Source organism: Cydia splendana, chromosome 1 (genome assembly GCF_910591565.1).
Source record: "Cydia splendana chromosome 1, ilCydSple1.2, whole genome shotgun sequence".
Lineage (NCBI taxonomy): Eukaryota > Metazoa > Arthropoda > Insecta > Lepidoptera > Tortricidae > Cydia > Cydia splendana.
Window position 1 is genome coordinate 5558577 of NC_085960.1, and position 20909 is coordinate 5579485.

The window sequence follows — 20909 nt, forward strand, 5'->3', positions numbered from 1 at the left end:
ACTGTTAAAAAGTTATCAGATCTCTTGTCGAGCCAAGCTTCAAACTCTACAAGCCCCTTCACTAACTCTACACCTTAGTCAAAATATGTGGCTTGGCTGTTTTGCTACCGCCACATGGGCATAAGGTGAAAAACTTATTATAATCATTATTTTTAGGGTTCCGTACCTCAAAAGGAATAAAACTGAACCCTTATAGGATCACTCGTGTGTCTGGCTGTCCGTCTGTCACAGCCTATTTGCTCCGAAACTACTGGACTAATAAGTTGAAACTTGTCTATAACCCAAAGACATATTTACATGTAAAGTAAATATGTAATATAAATTTAAATAAAGGGGTCACTTTTGAGATGAATGATAAATAGAAGAAAAAAAACTATATCTTTGTTATATATCAAATGAAGGGGCTCATTTGAGAATTAGAATCTCAAATATTTTTTTTTCATAATTTTAAAATAAATAGTTTAGAAGTTATTTAAGAAAACAGGCAAAAAATTAACATTACCCTTATCTCCGAAACTACTGGGTCTTTTTATTATGAAAAAAAAATACACATATTAGCTCTTTACCTATAGATGACAGGAAAACCTATTAGAAATGTGGAGCTGAGCGTGAGCAGGCCTATGGAACTCTCTGCGCGAGCTCGGATTAATACCTACGAATCTGCTCCCGTTCACGGTAGAAAAGCAAGCCAGTTGGTTGCCACACGCGCTCACGTACGCACGTCACCGCGCGCCGCACTGTCAATTTTTACGATAGTTACACGGACGGCGGGATTCGGGAAATGAATTAGAGATGCACTAGATAAGAAATAGTAAAGATATGTGACGTTCCACGGCAAAAGGTACCATTGCCCCGACTGAATATTGGAGTGGCGATAATAATAAGCGTAAGCGCCAGCGTCCATAAGGTACCTTTTGCCGTGGAACGTCACATATCTTTACTATTTCATATCTAGTGAAGTCTAACGGCGCGATATCTTAAAGTTCGGATCGCGCGGGTAGTAGGTACCTACCTACTATTGAATTTCTTGAATTAAACATGTAATGTTTAATATGTGTGACAAATGTATAGATTTAGATATCTATCTATTTGAAATAGGTAGTAAATTTTTAATTTATTTTGGTAAATGTTTATTTTAACGACAGTAAGTTTACACCGGAAAGTGCCTACTCATTTTTGCTCTGGTTAACTTCCCAACTAGCAAATCTATGTGCTATAAAAGTTGAGAGCACGTTTTTATTTTCGCTTTTTGGTGCTATAAACGGTGTAAAAACAGTCGAGTAAAAGTCCTGTAAGCGTTTACTCAACGCGAAAAGGCGCACTTATACAGACTAAAAGTGTTATAAAAATCGAGTAAGCGCTGTATAAGAAGCAAATCGATGCTGTAAGAGTTGAGTAAACGTGGATAAAAGCACTTCTAGTGTTTTAATAGTAACGATAGTGCTTTTACTCGACTATTTGTTCTATAAACATTAGCAATTTACTATTACTCAGTAAAAGTGTTCTATAAAAGCAGCCGCACTGCTTTTTCTCAGCAAAAATGTTTCGTAAAGGTAGCCGGATTGCTTTTACTCGGCATTTTAAATGTGTAAGAGTGCAGTAAATGCTTTTATTCAACTAATATGTGCTAAAAACGATCTCAGGTAAGCGATTATATTTCAATTATTTGATTAAGTTTGAGGCCTAATCGTCTTCGCGTGTCTAATAAAACAAAAAGGTACTTAAGTATTTTTTACCGCTGTCATCCATGACATTTATTTTTACCGTGATTGTGTACATAAGTTTTTACTGTCTGTAAGTACACGTAATACAGTAAAACCCAGCGCGAAAAATACTTTATTGATAAAACCAAAGGCACTGGTTCATATATATTCATGGGCCGCCTATTTTCTTAAATTTCAATAAAAAAATATTAATAAAAATAAGTAAAAATTTGCTTACACGATCTAGTTTCTGTTATATCTCATTAATTCGACTATAAGTCGAGTAACTGCGTTTACTGCTACACTTATAGCACATGATGTCGCCATGTTTATGGATTTATAGTCCGATGGCCGACTGCATGAAACCCTACCTGATAAAAAAATTGAAAAATCCTACTCTGTAGGGGTAGCTGACTTTTAGCAGCTTCAACTGCTCTTGGTCGGCCGTGGCTTAACTTGGCAAATTTTGCGCAAATGGCGAAAAAGTGGTACAAATATTCATCAAAAAAACAAAAGTGGTCGGCTACATCCTGTGTTGGCAGGTTCCTGAGTCCGACCGAATTTGTGGTACCAAGTGAGCTACAATTTACCTCATCGAAAAATAGAATGTCACTTGTATGGTAGGATAGCTGCCATTGACTTTTTTTTTAATGCGGACGGACTGAAAACGCTGTCAGGCTAAGGTGAGGCCGACCAAGACATATGTCAACAAATTTAATGTAGGTATTACAATCAGTTGTTTTGATTCTATTTTTCGATGAGGTAAATTGTAGCTGTCACGTGGTACCACAAATTCGGTCGGACACAAGAACCTGCCAACACAGGATGTAGCTGACCAGTTTTGTTTTGCTGTCCTCAAAGGCAGCTATCCTACCATGCAAGTTTCATTCTATTATACGATGGGTTTTTTTTTTATGAATTTTTGTGCCACTATTTTGCCATTAGCGCAAAATTTTCCAAATTAAGCCGCGGCCGACCAAGAACAGTTGATGCTACTAAAAGTCAGCTACCCCTACAGAGTAGGATTATTCTATTTTTTTGTCAGGTAGGGTTTCATGCAGTTGGCCACCGGACTATATTGAAACGTCGACATGGCTGACTTGTGCTGTTAATGTAGTTCAAAACTCTTTAAAAGTACTCTAAGCTGAATACATTTTGAATAAAACCTGTAAATACACTTCAGCTCCTATAACAGCGGTTTGAACCCCATTACCCGAATTATGATATAAGCGCGCTGTTACAGCAGCATTGTTGCCAAATGGTTATTTGATTGCTTTTAATAGGCTTTTATAGCAACAGAGAAGAGAGTTGAGTAACAGTTGTATTAAAGCGCCTTATTCAGACAATTAGCTAATCTATAGCTGTTATATGATTTTAATAGAACAATTATGCTGAATAAAAGTGATTTAGTAGCGCTAACTCAGCATTTATTAAAAGGTGGAATAAAAGTGCTAAAAGATAGTGCTATAAACGTTTATACGACATGATTATAGCACTAATTAGCGAAAATTGCTAAATAATCGAGTTAACCGCTATTATACGATATATTGGTGCTTCAACAACCGTAACTCGGCTGTTATACGAGTACAGGCTGAGTAAATCAATTCTTATACGACTATTTTGCTAGTTGGGTTATAATTAATTACCTTTATTCATGGGGTTTCTATTATTTTTCTTTACTATGTAACATTAATCTCTATCTGGTTTTAAATTACACGAAGTTTTAAAACTAATTCTTGCTGGGATTATTGCGCGGTTTATAAAACGGCGTAAACACTGCGGTTACTGCAGGGACATATGACCTTTTAAAATGACTATTTCGCGAACACTAAAGCATAATCGGAATATTAGGTATAATTTAAGATTTAGCTTTCCTTTTATCTCACTCCTCTGTTTAAGTGGGTATTTATTTATCATTTCTAAGCGTCAGCAACCCTAGCGTTGTGCCGGTGCGCGCGGTGCGGGGAGCGGCGCGTTGAAGGTTACTACATTGTATTTTTGTGTAGGTATCAAAACGGTAGGTACTTGCGTTTTGTTTGAGAGATAAGTATCTGTTCGTAAGAACTATTGTATAATCTGTGGCGTGAGTCGGACTTAAGTACTTAGTTTTTGATCCGATCCCTACGGGTTTTTAAAAGACATTTTACTCACTTTTCACTAAAAAAACATATTGTTAAAAATTGTGTAATGTACGGAACCCTTGGAACGCGAGTCCGACTTGCACTTGGGCGGTTTTTTTATTATACATACAATAGTTCTTGTAGAAACGAAACGGCCGAGCTACATACTTTGACTAAGGTGTAGAGCTAGTGAAGTTAGGGCTTGTAGAGTTAGAAGCTTGGCAAGGCGGTTTTTTTATTATACATACAATAGTTCTTGTAGAAACGAAACGGCCGAGCTACATACTTTGACTAAGGTGTAGAGCTAGTGAAGTTAGGGCTTGTAGAGTTAGAAGCTTGGCAAGAGATCTGATAACTTTTTGACAGTGCGAGCCTTATGGTTTCGTCTGGGCAACATTTTACATCAAAATGTTTTTGGTGGGATTTCACTTCTTTTTGTAAGTTGCTTATGACAATCTTCCATCCCCTAATTTAAAGGTTTGGGGGTGATTTACTATTAAAAATCCTGAAATAAGTATCTGGGGGCATCTGTTACACAATGTACTTCTTACTGATTCCATATATAAACCCTTCACCCCGTAAGGGTAAACTTTGGGGTTGAAATCTGCCTTCAGCCCGTAAGGGTAAACTTTGAGGTTGAAATCTATTTTATATCCTTCCCCATAACAATACCTATCTACATACCAAATTTCAACTAAATCGGTTCAGCGATTATTGATTCCCCATACAAGATTAAACCCCCTCATCATCCCCTTAGGGATTAAAAAATTCAAGTTTTTGAATTTATTTGTTGTTTGTGTACTAAAACTATCTTACATATCAAATTTCAGCTTCTTAGAGGACTTCAGGAAGTACCCTAAAGGTATTGATAATGATCAAGTGAGTGAGTCAGTGACGAAATCGAAGTTTTTAGATATGAATAAAATCTAAAGTATAAGAGCTATGCAATTGATATGCTTAATAAGTCCGAGAACTTTGTTTATCTAGTATAATCCAACCCCAAGTTATGAGGGTTCCAAAAAACGACGAAGCGCTTCGAGAAAAGGTAGATAGTGCCCTTGCGCTTTGCTCGTCTTGGCGGGGGCACTGCCGTGCCCCCAGATGTTAAAACATAATAATAATAAAGCTTTATGTTTAGTGACTTTAGTTACCTACTATTTTCGCGTAAACTAGACAATTTTTATATCTTTAGTTAATAAGGCCCAAAAGAATTATTATTAACTTATTATAAATATCCTCTTGTTGTGAAGTACCAAATATTGTTATTTGTATATGTATAACTCTTAAGTTAAAAACAATAAAATCTGTTATTGTCTACTGTCAAAATTATTATTTTTTGCGGGATTAAGTAATACCCTGCTAGTGTTCAATAAGGCCCACAATAGGACTTTTATAAAAGGTATATTTTCCAAGAGTATCGTAATATTTTTATAACTATTTTGGTATAATGAAGAAACTTCAATAAATAAGATACCTATTTGAGTGAGTTTTTCATACTTAATATCCTGTTTATTAAAAAAAAAACATTTTAATTTAAGGTGGGCCGTATATAGGCATATACGGCCGACACGGAATATACAATAAGGTGAGGTCACTTACCTTATTGTATATTCAATATGTATACGTGTAATATTGAGCAGTTGGTTTATAATATACATAATATGATATTGACGTTGAATAGGACAGGACATGACAATAGGAACCAGAAATAGGTATAGTCGGTCAAACCAATTTGTCAGTAAATAAAAACAAAAAACTATATTCATCCTTTTCTTTTGGGTGCTAGTACTAGTGTAAGTCAAAGATAGTATGATGATTCTCTCTATGTTTGAAATGAGACAGTCCTTTGACAAACTATGGTAAAAAATAGTTGTGAATATCATGTACATTTTTATTACAATTTCGAAATTCAAATGTTCTTCCTAATCAACTCGGCCACTAAACTAACTGATAACTTGGTATCCGATCCGCTAACTCGGCGAATGAATCGCCAATTCGCCAACTCTCCGAGCCGAGTCAACGCTATCACACTGCTACTAAGGCCATTCAAAAATAAACCTTAATTCGAGAGCCCGAAGGTTCTTATATGACAAACAATACATTATGACTTAAAACTTTATGGGAAATTAATTTCACGTAATGTCCGCATCTAATTTATATATGTCCACAGTAAACAAACAAATGAATGATAAGAAAAGACAGACAGTGCTGTGAGCGGCAGGTGGGGCGAGGCGAGGGGCGAGGTATAGGTAGGCTATGATAGGGTCTCGGGCGCCGCGCCGGCGACACTGACGGACCAGCGCGGCGTATGTATGAATTTCGCGCCTTTTTAAATATATTTTACTATTACAATGCAAGCTACACACCGAAATTTCTTATTTTCCATAATATGGCTGCGTATATTATTTTATAGTAATAGACTTATTTTTACAGACTCTAATTCAATATTAGATATTATAGGACAAAAAACGCATATTACTTCTAAAGCATATATCTTATTCTTCTAAATTTTTAGCTTGCCTATTAACTTAAGAATTTAGATATGTTGTTGTGGATTTATTAAACTTTAATTCAATATCGACAAAATAATAAGCTAATTTGTAGTTTGACTAAGAAGCACGTTAAAAAAATTTCTAATAATTTTACATTATAAAGCGTCATACATATTATAAACGATGGAACTTAAACATTGCACTTTAATTCAATATTAAAAAATCATTACTAAAAATATATAAATACCTAATTTATATCTAACGCTCGTTCTAACTTTTCGTCATATTTTACAAATATGCTTAAAAATATGTCCCATGTCAGATAAGTATCACTTTTTCATCTTTAGAATTATCAAAAGTTTTAGTGCAAAAATCCGGTCCCACTATTGGTCTAATAGAGATTATGTGCCATGCCGGTCCGAGAGTGCTTAAAAATTAAGCTCTTCAGTGTTCTAGGAATTTAAAGGCTAACAATCTAACATATCTTACTTATTTAGGTAAGTATGTAGTTAATGTAGTTATTGTGAAAACAGACGCATACAGGCGCCAGCAAACATAACATTTGGCAGCTACACCGTACTCCACGCCATAATCCTTGTACCTACAGCGTTACGAGTATGGGCCTCTTGGCACCGCCTACGCGTTTTCGGACCTCACACAAGGCTGCCCATTGTCTGGGTCTGGACATGTGCCCTTGGGTGTAGTTCTCGGAAAACAGGAATGTGGGCTATGGGCTAGTGACAAAACCCTTGAAAGATGATGTTTGACATTCGCAATTTAAAAACAAAGAACAAAAGGGATTTAGGGGCACTTTAGGGGAAGTAAATGGTTTTTGATGGCCTAATTCCAATAAATGACAGAAGGGGTATCAAATCTAATACTTACTATGGACTAAAATTGAAAGTGAAACCTCTGTTAAGCGTTCTTATGTTCTTACTTACCTACTTAAAATTTTTAATAGGTGATGAATGATGATATTGTAAGATAAAAGATATGATTTATTGTTACTTATATCAGTTATAGTTTATAGTAGTTACCTAGGTACTAGTTAACCAAAAATAAGAATAAGTCATCCCGTGCGAAATTACACAGTATAACCAAACCAGTTGCATTTTAATCCTTCACGATTGTGTATACATTATTTATGTGTTACTTTTATCACATATATTCCTCGCTATTGATTATCTACAGCGATAAATGATACAGACCGTACCATACTTGGCCCACCCGTGTGCCTGCTCTTGAAACGAGTGAAGTGATAAAAAGTATTGTAAACAAACAGGTAAAATGGGATAGCCCTTGGCCCTCGCCCGTTAAGGGTTGTTCGTCTAGACTGCTCCTAAAATAGCCATTCAAACCTTTCATCGCCACAAAAGGAAGTTACGGACGGTTACTGCTTTAAATGCGATGTGTCAACTATTCAAAATAGACGCCGTAGACTACACTGCATACGAATAGGACAAACTGAATAGTTTAAGCTTAGAATTACTAGAGAAAAATCGTCATTATACCAAATACCGTATGAGCTATATTGCTTTGGATAGTTTGAGGAATTCACTATTTTGTAACTTAAAATCAGTTGTTAGAGCGTACACAGAAAGGACGCGACAGGATACATAATCAACTCATGGCTAATTACAATTTAAAGTACTTACAGATACAGCGAAGAAAATATTTTGACTAAGAGACTTTGCATTAGGTAGTTATTAATTTATTATAAAAAAATGTTATTAAAAATATAGACGACATAATAATAAAATTCTGGAGAAATGTACAGTCAAGTTTGACGCTGTCCCCTACATCTTTACAATTATATCATGCGGTATTTACGTGCCCTTTCCCTGAATCAGAGTTAACAGGAAAAAAATAGTTTCCGTAAAAAGGACAAAAATGATAGACCAAAGGAAGAAATAAAGGCTCCCAAAATACAAGCCCCTTTAATAGCCTTATTTAAATCCACCAAAATACTTGAGTGTATTTTAGAAGCTCATATCTACCAACATAACATTAGGAAAGCCAAAAAATCTCTGCCACAAAGTCACCGCCGTCGCTACTTATGTTTTATACACACTTCCATACATTGTCGACGTAGCGCCATAGAAGTGATAGACCATCATTTACGAGTAAAAAAAAGAAAAAAAGTTCATTCATAATCACATTAGCGTCGGTCCCTTTGTGCGTCACGGGGACCGTGGGCCCGAGGAATGTGCATTCCTTCACGATCGGTTTTTTAACAAATAAGTACGTACCCTTTAGGACTTTCCTCGGGATCAGGTAGCGGGTAGCTTTCTCGCGATTAAATTGATATTGGGTAGGTAATGTAGAGCTATTATGATGTTAGTAGGTAGGTATAAACATTTCATTAATCTACTCATATTTTACTACTACGAATATTATCAATATCATGGCATGCAAAAGAGCGTCTGTTAGTGCCTTACTCGTATTAGTTCTCAATGTATGTCAGGAACAGAAATGACAAGTCTCTGTAAACCCCTAAAATACATACAGAAATTGAAACATGAATTTATCCTCTTTCTGTTTAACAATTCATACTAATACCTATTATAAATTCGAAAGTGTGTCTGTCTGTTACCTCTTCACGCTAAAACCGTTGAACCGATTTGGACAAAATTTGGCATGGAAATATTTTGGCCCCGACTGCCTCGAGAAAGCACATAAGGTAGTTTTTATTAATCATCATCATCATTCCACGCAGACGAAGTCGCGGGCAGTAGCTAGTATACATTATACGGAGAATGCCTATTAATTCAAGGAGCTTATTCTCAAACGTAAAAATCGTAAGATATAATTTCAATCTGTACGTCTACCATCAGTTTTGACATTGACATATACGCTCACGTCTACGTAACTTACTTTCTATGCATCTCGCTCGTACTCGCATATTAGTGCAAGCGAGATGTACAGAAAGTAAATTACGTAGACGTGAGCGTTATGTCAATGTAAAAACTGGTGGTAGACGTACTACAGAAGTGTCTAGCGAGCGTGCGAGTGTGGCGCATTGATATTGAAATTGCATTTTGTCAGGCCTCCGTCACACGCTCAAGGCCACGCGCTATATGCCTACCGCTCGGCGTATCGTCGACGATACAACCGACAGAGGGCCGCCGAACGCCCGCCTGAACGCTCGCAACGCACGTTTCCCGCGCTTACGCTTCGAAATGCCGAAACCACGTAATTATTGTGCAGTAAATGGGTGTAAAAGTCAAAAAACAAAGGAAAAAACCTATAATAAAGATTCATCTTTTTATGGCGGGCTAAAGGTCCCACCTGAAACGTTTAAGAATTATATTGAAGGGTTAGAAAAAGTATTTTTAAATAATTTTGACGACGTAATAATTAATCGGCCTGGTAGCACCGTATTACAACTTTAAAAACCGTTGATTTTCCGTTGCTTTGCTCCTGAGTATTTATTAAAATTATTTACGCAATTTAGGATATTTACAACTATAAAATTTAATAACAGAGAATTCCGAGAAGGGAAAAAAATATAAATCATATAAAACTAAAACATATTTGATTGACTAATAAAAAATATGGTTGATCCGCAACATTCGTTTTATTACAATAATCATCATAGGTAGATGCCTACAACCCTAGCGCATTCTTACGATGACGCGTTAGCACGTGACTCGCACGGCGGGCAACACAGTCTCGACTCTTTGTTCGCGTACTTATGGTACATTTCTTCTTGTCCTGAGCAGCAGGTATTATTATTAAGGTTTTGTAGGCTATTATAGCGTAGGTATTTTCGCTTTTGTTTGGGAATGAAGTATCTGTTACGTAGTAACTATTTATTAATCTGTGATTTTGTCTCGTCTTATATGTATCATGGGAAAGATCGTTTATGTAGGTGTTATGAACGTTAGTATGTTACAGTATCTATTCTACAAAAGAACATTATACGAAACTTATAAGAATCATTTTGTCACCTATCACTAGGCTATCATATAGAATTGAGATAGGTACTAATGCAGAACACAAATTCATTTATTATAATTATATCGATAACTTCAGATGTCTGTCTCACGTCTCATGAATCACCCTGTATAAATTAGATTGAAATATAGTAATAGTACGTCAATGATGTAACTAAAAGAAAACCTCTCACTTAGCTAATAATCTATTATAGTGTAGATTAGGTTAAGTAAATCCATAAATATTGTAAAATTTATTTATAATAAACAGTTTAAATTATTATTTTTTTTTAGATAAAGGACACGACTTGCACGAAGGCTGTTACAACTATTTAAAACAGGACATTGATTTGATTATGTACGTTTTTCCTATACAAATTATACGGTACTGTATTGTGTATTCTCCTAGTTTAACGTTCCATTTTAGTTGGAGACTTTAGTTGGTCCTGGGCCAAAACGAAATAGTTGTTACAGGCAATATTTTATACCAAATAGGTACAAAACACTCAAAACACGTACGAAGTGTCAACACACGCTGTTTATGCTTCTTATTGCCATTCAAATCCGGCTACCAACTGTAAAAAGTGTAGCAATAAAAAGAGACTTGTATTGAATAAATGTATTAGGTATATCATCATAAGAATTATGAAGAATGTAACGTTTCTTGTCTTTTTTTTTTTAATTCTTAGTCGCCTCCGTTTTGGGAAATCTATCGATATTTTTTCTACTTCCCTAAATATTTCGATAACTGATTTATAAGCACTTGCTCACCTAATTAAATAATATTTTATCTTATCTTCTTTATATCTAATTGCCGCTAGACGCACCTAAAATTGTAGCTCATATCTTTTTTCGTCGTGTTTACAACCCAAACAAAATTGAGGTTAATACTTTTATAGAAGCGCTTAGCTCCGAACGTGACTGTAAAATAAAAATAAGATAAAAAATAATGTACGACCAAGGTGTTAAATGTGCAAAATGAGTGAAAGTGTCCGGTTATACCAACATAAGTGATAAAACCAATATAAACATAGAAAAAAAAAAGAACTTAAAAACAAGTGGCCAGTGTTTCCCGCCGAAAATCCGGCGACATTTTTGTCTCGTCTAAAATGCCGGCGGTTATGGATGTTGAGCCATTCAGCCAGCCAGAGTGGAGCGACTCCACGGACTCTGAGCCTGGGCCGTTGCCTCAGCTGGGGTATTTCGTCCCAGTGCGATGCAGGTGCGACCGAGCGTCCAGCCACGTGTGTAGGAGAAGAAGAAGGTAAATAGATATACAAAGGATGATTTTTTTTGGTAGCCTATGTGCGTGTCCCACAGCTGGGCAAAGGCCTCCCCTCTCCCTTTCCAATACTCCAGGATGATTATATGCAAGAAAAATATACAAACCTATAAATACCAAAGGTAATAATAATAATATGTATAGTCACTTTTCAATATTAACCCGCCAGTAGGTACAACCAAAGAGTAAAAAGTAAGTGGGTATAACTGGAGACAGCGTTGTTGGTGGTCTAGATAAGAAATGTACCTACCTACCTAAGTAGGTAGGTACTATTAATATAGTATGAACATTTCTAGTAGGTGCCTAATATAGTTATAGCTTATACAGGGTGTCCCATAAGTGACACGTCACAGTGACACTGGAGGTAGACCAGGCCAAGAGGACCCAAACCAACTTAACATGACCCCAGTAAAAGTGGCACGGTTTTCGAGTTATTGCCAAATTAAGGTTTTTCATGAATTTTGACCGTTTTTAACATTGTTAGTGCCAGTGTGCACTCGGAAAGGTCTCGAAGTTAATTTTTTTATGTGTACGGCATCATGAATAGTTAATTAAGATAACAGAATAGGTATTTTATCGATAAACAATGTAAAATGCAAAAAAAGTAGTGGTTTAATCTTGAATTAAATTCACAGCGAAACATTAATTTCGGCTTTGACCACCTGTCGTGAAAAAAAATTACTAGAAAAGTAATGAGCAAATAACGTCAAGCTATTGAGCATGTTATGCAGATTCAAAAATGGTATGACACATGTACCTTCCTGCAATAAAATATGAATTATTATCATCTTTCGAAAGCCTCATAAAAAATAAGTTAAAACTAGGAAATCTGCAATCCGTTGCTACTTACTAAAAATAACGATTTATGTTAAGATAGGTATCTAATTCTGGATACAGAAATAAAAAAACGCCTATTCAGTATTTGCCAAATGCCTAAAAGAAAGAGATGGAAAATGGTTATCTCCCTTTTTAAGGATATCATTTATTTGATAAAGGTTCAAAGAAAATATTAAAATACTGCAGGTTGAAGTTTAATTAATTTATTAAAATAATTTTATTTTACATTAGGTGCTCGAATTGTTTTACCCCGGCTCGTATGAACGCTTGGCACCGTCTTGTAAAACTTCAAGTTAGTTTTCTTAAATAAATATCGGATATGTTTCGTGCTGCCTCGAACATGCCGCCGTCTTGGGACGTTATTGGCTTGGAGGAAAATTTATCTTTTAAGTATCCCCAATAAAAAAATCGAATGGGTTTAGGTCCGAGAAACGTTAGGACATGCCACTGGTCGGCCGATCCATCTTCTTGGAGCTGGAACCACAGCAAGATGGATGCCCAGAACACTACGCTCGCGATGTCCGCGACCACCTCACACAGAAATTCCCGATCAGCAGATGGATCAGCCGACTGGGACCAGTGCCATGGCCGCCGCGTTTCCCAGACCTAAACCCATTAGATTTTTTTCATTGGGGATGCTTAAAATGCTTAAAAGATAAAGTTTACTCCAAGCCAATAAGGTCCCAAGAGGAACTACGGCGGCGTATGTTCGAGGCACCACGAAACATATCCGAACTTTATTTAAGAAAATTAACTTGAAGTTTTACAAGACGGTGCCAAGCGTGCATATGAGCCGGGGTAAAACAATTCGAGCACCTATTGTAAAATAAAATTATTTTAATAAATTTATTAAACTTCAACCTGTCTATATCTTAACATAAATCGTTATTTTTAGTAAGTAGCAACAGATTGCAGATTTCCTAGTTTTAACTTATTTTTTATGAGGCTTTCGAAAGATGATAATAATTCCTATTTTATCGCAGGAAGGTACATGTGTCATATCATTTTTGAATCTGCATAACATGCTCAATAGCTTGACGTTATTTGCTCATTACTTTTCTAGTAATTTTTTTTCACGACAGGTGGTCAAAGCCGAAATTAATGTTTCGCTGTGAATTTAATTCAAGATTAAACCACTACTTTTTTTTGCATTTTACATTGATTATCTATAAAATACCTATTAGTTATCTTAATTAACTATTCATGATGCCGTACACATAAAAAAATTAACTTCGAGACCTTTCCGAGTGCACACTGGCACTAACAATGTTAAAAACGGTCAAAATTCATGAAAAACCTTAATTTGGCAATAACTCGAAAATCGTGCCACTTTTACTGGGGTCATGTTAAGTTGGTTTGGGTCCTCTTGGCCTGGTCTACCTCCAGTGTCACTGTGACGTGTCACTTATGGGACATCCTGTATGTAAAACCAATGACCACAAGGCTGGTTTTCGTACACTTGCACCAGCTTTAATGTCTAACTCAAATCACAGTTAAGTACTTAAATAAATAACGTGGCACCTACAATTACCGCGCAAAGTTTAAGAAACTTTAAGAGTAAAGCAAAAAGAAGGGAACAACAAGTAAATCTATATATGTATGTACTTACTTTTTATATTAATGTGTCTCAATAAAGTACCTCGTTGTTGGAGATAGTTACACGTCACGACATTTCGTGACCGCTTCAGGCGTCATCAGTGTTCTAAAGGCAAATAGTGACGGAAGTAGTGTCACCAAATGTATGGGACGTGCAAATTTTGGTATCGGATGAATTCACTTGGCACAGATGTAGTACACGTAAAGCTAAACCAATCCAGCTCGGTAGCCATCCGCCACCCCCTGGTGGGTAGGCAGGGGGGTATCCAAAGTTACACGCCGCATATCGGCTTCTATTTACCTACCTCCTCGAGTTTGGTATCAATTCCAGATAAAGCGGGCATGAGGAATTCATTTTTGAGACCTTTGATGTACAGTTTAATAGAAAAAAATAAAAATATTGACGAATAAATCAAAACCGGCGTGCTATTTTTTTATTCAACTATTGCTATTATCAGCCGAAACTAGAAATGCTAGAAAGTTGAAATTTGCACACCAGGTTACATTTATAATGTGTACAAGAGATAAGAAGAGATTTTGAAAAATTCAACCCCTAAGGGGGTTAAAAAGGGGATGAAAGTTTGTATGGGGTTCATGTTTTATTTTAAGCTAGGAATTTCAAACTTCGTTAAAAGATATACTATTAAAATACAAGAAAACTAATTTCAGCGTTTTTGAAAATACATCCCCTAAGGTGGCGAAATAGGGGTTGAAAATTTGTATGGAGATCAAAAAAAAATTCCAGTGTGGGGCTTGAAACTTTTTATATGTGCATATTACTAGAATACAAGAAAAGTAATTTCAGCGTTTTTAAAAATTCACCCTCTAACGTGGTTAAAAAGGAGTTGATCCATTACAAATTACTTTGACTGCCCCCCTGCCTACCTGCCAGGGGGTGGCGGATGTCTACCGGGCTCAAATAGCTTAGCTTTACGTATATTACATCTGTGCTAAGTGAATTAATCCGATACCAAAATTTGCACCTTATGACACTACTTCCCTCAGTAAAACTGCTTTGGCAGCAGAAAACTACACGGAACTTAAAGCAGTTCGAGCTTTAGATGCGGAAGACTTGACAATCCCCAGAACATGGACAGGATAAGTATAGGACAACTAGGACAAGACAAGTTTGTTAAACCTATGACTGGTCCATGTGGAACTAGGTCACAGTGAGATCCCAATTTGAAATTTTGAAATATTGTAATCTTCTTCTACGTAGCGTTATCCCGGCCTTTGCCAGGGTCCGCTTTCCTACTTGCTTTCCTCCACTTTGCGCGATCTTGGGCGTCGTCTCGTGTGAGCCCGTTCACGCTCATATCTGCTTTCACGACATCGAGCCATCGCTTTTTTGGTCTGCCTTGGGGTCGGGGGCCGTCAAGGGCTAGGTTAAGGCATATGTTTCCTACATAGTCAGCTGGCCTGCGACAAACGTGGCCGAACCACCGGAGGCGACATTCTTGGAGCTTCTCTGCTACGTCACGGACTGCGAGGCTGCCACGGATGTACTCGTTACGGATGCGGTCAGCGCGCGTAACGCCGCACATCCATCGCAGCATCTTCATCTCTGTAACACTAAGCTCCTGAACGTGCCTTCCAAGAACCGGCCACGTCTCGGCGCCATAAAGTAGGACTGGACGGATAATACACTTATACACTAGCCCTTTGAGTCTAAGCGGTATTCTGCGATCGCAGATGACTCCTGTGACCTCCCGCCATTTAGACCAAGCCGCGCTGATTCGGGCCCGGATGTCGTGATCAATGATCCCGGACTCATGCAGTACTGATCCCAGGTACTTAAACTTGTCCGTTGTCACGGCAGGTTCGTTCCCTATATTTATGGGAGTGGAATCCGTACTTCCGCAGGCCATGTATTCGGTCTTCGCGACATTTAGCTTCAGACCTCCATTTTCTAGCGACCCCTTCCATTGGTTCACCTTTCGCTCTAATACCTGCTTGCCCTCGTCTGTCAGTGCGATGTCGTCTGCATACATGAGCAACCACGGCGGTGGGTCTTGTATCTCCGCCGTGACGGCGTCAAGCACCACACTGAACAGAAAGGGGCTCAGAGCGGAGCCTTGATGAACACCAACTGTAATCGGGAAGGGTTTTGTGTCGCCAACGGAGGTCCTTACCAGAGAAACCGAATAGCGGTACATGTCTCGGATAATGTCAATGTAGACTTGTGGCACGTTCTTCACCTTCAGTGCCCACCAGATCATCTGACGTGGGATACAATCGAAAGCCTTTTGCAGGTCAAGAAAGGCCACATGTGAAGGGGCTTTCTTTTATCCCTATAAGTTTCGGTCAGAGTTCTGAGGGCAAATATCGGATCAATCGTGCCACTTCCAGGTCGAAATCCGTATTGACAGTCCGAGACAGTGCACTCTTGCCGCAGCCTCGAGTCGATAATGCGTTCGAAGAGCTTCATGGTGTGACACATGACCTTAATTCCTCGGTAGCTTCCAATATTATTCGGTAGCTTATTACAATATTTTGAAATATTGTAATATCTACTATAATCTTTTTATTTGCAGCCAAGTTGCTTAAGTTCATAGTCCTTAAAATCCTCCCGAATTACGCCGCCATAGGATGCCAATACTAACAAAATATGAAAAAAAAATTCTAAAGCTTACTTTCCCTTGTTCTCAGAGAATCTCCCCGATCCCGCCGCTCGGTGTCGCAATGCTCGTGCAACACGTCGAGGCGCTCGTCGATGGCCGCGTCGCCGGCGCCCGCGCCGCTGCCGCCGCTCAACAACACCATGGAGATGTACGTCGAGCCTGTTGTCGAAGATGTAAGTTTTTTTCCCTGTTTGTCTACGCTCTGTCTGTCTAAGAACCTCGATTGTCTGTATTGCAGTGTTCCTGATGAATACCATATATTACTATACTAAACTATAGGTGTACGCCTGCGCAGTTTTGCCCGTGCTGTTCAACTGCACCGTCGAAGCTGGCCCCATAGACAACCTGCCAATCGCTAACGCTCCGTAGCGAACGAAACGCAACTGTCACTGTCACACTAATATGGAAGAGTGATAGAGAGATACAAAGCGATTCGATGGCGAAGCGATAGCCATTTGTCACCTTGGCTAGACCGCCTGGTTATTGCACAGTCGAAAGCCACATACGCTACGTTTTACCTGTGCAGTTGGCAAAACTGCGTAGGCATATCCTACCTAGTGTGTATGGCCAGCTTTAAATTTTGTTTAAGTAGGAGAGTGTAACAACCGGCATCTTTAGCCCAAAAAAAAATAAAGTGAAATTGCTGTTAACTAGCTAGAACAGGTACCTATATTGATACAATTCAGTATTTGGATAGTGTTCGCCAATCTCGACCATTATTTTGTTGACAGTTAAATCTATTACTATACATAGGTTAGGTATTATAGTAATAGATTTAACTTTACTCAATATTACTTAGAAAGCGCTAAAATCTGTAATAGAGTTGTAGATCAATCGGAGAGTAATATTTTTTTATATAGATAGATGATTAATGGAAGGAATATTAAAAATATAACCACGTAACATATATTTGACTTAGTTTATTAATGCCAATATCCCAAATTCTCTTTTCGTATGCAAGTTTCGGTTACCGAAGCGTGGTAAAAAGTAGGTGATTCAAATTCGAAGACTGCCGACTTTGCTGGTTCCTCGCCCATCCAATCACTGAAAAGAGTTAAGTACATTTCCATATTCGGAATTCAAATCAGTAATACCAGTATTTTCATAAAGGTGTTTCATACATCGAACTTTTCGAGGTTATACTTTTCTAGGACCTTTCTCATGGACTTCGCGATTTGCTCCGGCCGGCTGTAGAAGAACTTATGCTGACTACTGCCGTCCTCGTTGTAGATTTCTTTGTCTATTTTGCCTGTCGGTGACGTGAATAGGATCCTATGTGGAAAAAGTTTTTTTAGTGAGTACCTACACAAAAAGTTTTTCACCACACCACTTCGGAAAGGCTTACTTTGCACTTCTAAAACAGATAGCAAAGTTGCATTTTATTCACATATGAGGCAAAGTAATCAAATGCAAATTTTGAGTTGTTTTCTTATGTTTGCTGGTAGAATTGACTTTTAAATGGTGATTTTGGATGATAAATATTTAATAACATTCATATGGATTTGGTTTGATTTTGTTTGGTTAGTGTGGTGAAAAATTTTGTGTTTCACACGGGGGCAAATTTTGTTTAACCCTCGTGCTTTGAAACACTCGCAACGCTCAAGATCCATTTTTCGAACCACTCGCTCCGCTCGTGGTTCAATTTTGGAATCTTTCGCTTTCTCGGGTATCAATATTAGCACGAGTGGTTAAACAACAACTTTGCCCCCAACAACGATAATTTAATGGAGAAGACAACTATGAACTTGATTGTATGTTATATTAGCTTTTGTCAAATTTTCTACATACTCGTAAAAAGTTACGATTGTGTCTTTTTGTGTAGGAAATGTAGAACAACGCAACCAACAATTAGCTTTTACCTTTCCTATCGAAAGTAAGCGAGATTTGAAATAGTGAAACAAACATACCTACTTCCTGCGTGAACAGGCCTGGATATTGTCAAACATTAAAGAATTGTAGGTACATTTAAAGGCAAGATCAAATCAAAATAAGCAAGTTAAGCAGCAAAATTTGTATATATAACCTATATTAGCTAGTTCTGACCACGTTTGTAATAATAATTAAGCTTTAAATCCTCTTACCTGGGTATGTAAGTACCATCTGGAGCATAAACAGTGCTTTCGGGTTCCTCGTCATCTATTAAATTAACCATAACGAACTTCCTGCTCAACGACTGGATTTCAGGGCAGTTAGCGAACTTTGGCTTCAGATTTTTGCACGCGGTACAATAAGACTTGTGTATGATTATCATCATGGGCTTCTTATGGCGGGATGATAGTTCTATACCGGATTCTAAAGAACTCGCCCAAATGTAGTTGTTCCCGAAACCGTTGTCCCTTCCTAGGGAAGCGCTGCAGTAAACTTTGTTCGATAACAACGAATAGAACGCTTTAGCTAAACCAGTACCGGTCGGCATTTTGTGCTGTGGGGTCTGTTAAGAAATGTATCAGGTTTTATTTGGAGAGGATGGCCATACCGGACGTCCAGACTGGTATTGTGGAATTATTTACATTTTAAACACTCCAATGCCTTTTTCCGTTGCACACCCATGTTTGACAATATTTTGCAAATTGACATTTATTTGACATTTTAACAGGAATCTATAGAGTTTATTGTTATAGGGATTACTGCAATGTTGTGCCGCCAGAGTGCAGCACTAATTTCTTTAGTAAACCATAGTGTAACTTATACATACTTGGCCTTAAACATTTTTTTGACAAGTTTTCACTATGACATTGATGCACCAAGACGGTTTGTTTACAGGTGGCCTACCGCGAAACGCGAAAATCGAAATTTCTTTATCTGCCTCTCTATCGATCGAATAAGCAAGAGTGATAGAGAGGCAGAAACCGAACTTTCGACTGTCGTGTTTCACGGTAGGTCATGTGATTGACCTAGTGACGCATGATGTGTCATTGATGATGTCAATGAGGTTTGTTTACTGTATGTGCTAGTGGCGCCAACTACGCACGCCTAATATTCCCTATTAACTTATTTGTTTCTATAGAAGCTGGGGCCATGGAATGGTCATGGATATACACGTTACGCCATCTATGGCGGCAATATGAAAGCTTTGAGTAAGGTCGAGAGCGAATGGTAGCGAAGAGCTTGGTTGCTCGCTTTTTGATGCCTGATTTTAACGTCAGATGGCGCTACAGGTCTTACAAGCTTTTGGATATGTTACAGATATTTGCAGATAGGTATTTTTCAATAAGGTTTTGGTAAAGTCTTTCAGCCCGTTTTAAGTATGTTTTATCTACCTACCTATACATATTTTATATGAAGATCATGCAAACAAGTTTTGCGTAATTCTAAACAGCGACGCTTGGTTCGTAACTGCCCTATTGTCGACAGCGACACCCCATCAATGGTAAGCTACTTCAACCTTATTTTTTGGCAGCAGTGGTAAAGATACCTCTTTCCCACAAAAATAGGTGTTATTGACTATCTTTTCAGTGCCAATCATTGGGTAGTTGACCTTATAATGATAGCAGTCGAGCCAACATTGCTCTAAATTAGACGTAACACTGCAAGCAAGTGCTTCAACTGCTGCTACCATCACCCGACATCGCTGGTGACACCTGGGGCACAGAATAAATAATAGTACTAAGTACAGAAGACTCACTCTCTAACAAAACGCGTCTGTTACGACCAGCACAGATATGGCCGCTAGGTGGCGACAGCGCCACGCGCGGCTTATGGCAAACCCCAAAATTGGGGCCGAACGGATGCACTTTTAGCTACCTGTAGCAAAGCGACGAAATCGCGGAGTGAGACACGCCTGCCTGGGGGCCTACCGCGAAAATTCGCAAATTGCTGTGACCTTTCTGTTTTACTCTCATTAAGACGTAATTAGTTAGAGTGACGGAGAAAAATGCCCGCAATTGACGAACTTTGATTTTCGTGGTTATACGAGTACGTCTGTATCGGGATCGATTTCCCTCTAGCAAACCCCAGGTTTAATTACTGATGCTTGCGTACCTACAAGTACCGAGGTTGTCTCAGATTTGCCTGTGGCTGCTACGCAGTGTTGAAATGCTAGCCGGCAACGGCTATTCAATCACCTGTAGAATGCCCCCATTACAACGACAATGACAGTTGCATCCTTCGATGCAAGCGACAAAATGCTATGACAAACTTTTTAAAATCGCTCATGTGTATCGGCGTGTGGCGCTGCGTGTGCACATGTTTTTTTACCCATTTTCAAACACAGCAATGTCGATACGTCTCGCTCCACGTAGCCTATTGGAAAAAGCAGATAAACTATGATAATTAAATGTGCAGCGTGCGTGATTGTATCTGGCGGAGAGGATACGCATTTCA

At 38.1% G+C, this 20909-nt stretch overlaps 3 protein-coding genes across 13 annotated transcripts in view; 1 reads left to right on the plus strand and 2 right to left on the minus strand.

Annotated features, from left to right (window-relative positions):
• Nucleotides 1–20909, plus strand: part of LOC134789893 (tight junction protein ZO-3-like) — a 145581-nt gene that overhangs the window by 55732 nt on the left and 68940 nt on the right. For 9 of the 10 annotated variants that reach the window (XR_010144132.1, XM_063760573.1, XM_063760581.1 and 6 more), the window contains exon 3: nt 16615–16759. Coding sequence is in view for 9 of the 10 variants with exons in the window: in XM_063760573.1 (XP_063616643.1) it covers nt 16615–16759 (145 nt within the window). In the remaining variant the exon portion in view is untranslated. Of the gene's footprint in view, nt 1–11269; nt 11515–16614; nt 16760–20909 lie in introns of those variants that run through there. The other variant, XM_063760619.1, reaches the window with a different exon arrangement.
• Nucleotides 15177–16300, minus strand: LOC134790099 (uncharacterized). The gene has a single exon (XM_063760882.1). The coding sequence runs from the start codon at nt 16182–16184 to the stop codon at nt 15177–15179; it is 1008 nt and encodes a 335-aa protein (XP_063616952.1). The 5' UTR covers nt 16185–16300.
• Nucleotides 17492–19163, minus strand: LOC134793882 (thioredoxin domain-containing protein 12-like). Of its 2 annotated transcripts, XM_063765682.1 has the most exons (3): nt 18668–19163; nt 17708–17858; nt 17492–17630 (listed from the first exon to the last, which is right to left on the minus strand). In XM_063765682.1, exons 1-3 carry the CDS (start codon nt 19000–19002, stop codon nt 17628–17630), a joined length of 489 nt encoding a protein of 162 aa, XP_063621752.1. In that variant the 5' UTR covers nt 19003–19163; the 3' UTR covers nt 17492–17627. The 2 variants fall into 2 exon arrangements, with proteins under 2 accessions (XP_063621752.1, XP_063621700.1); XM_063765630.1 differs by having other exon boundaries at nt 17492–17858; nt 18668–19162.

Excerpts from the sequence above, each read along its gene's own strand:
- LOC134790099 (XM_063760882.1), bottom strand. The coding sequence starts at position 16,184 with ATGATCTGGTGGGCACTGAAGGTGAAGAACGTGCCACAAGTCTACATT.
- LOC134793882 (XM_063765630.1), bottom strand. The coding sequence starts at position 19,002 with ATGCCGACCGGTACTGGTTTAGCTAAAGCGTTCTATTCGTTGTTATCG. Across the intron at positions 17,859-18,667 it reads GATGGTACTTACATACCCAG|GATCCTATTCACGTCACCGA; the intron begins GTAAGAGGATTT and ends TTTTCCACATAG.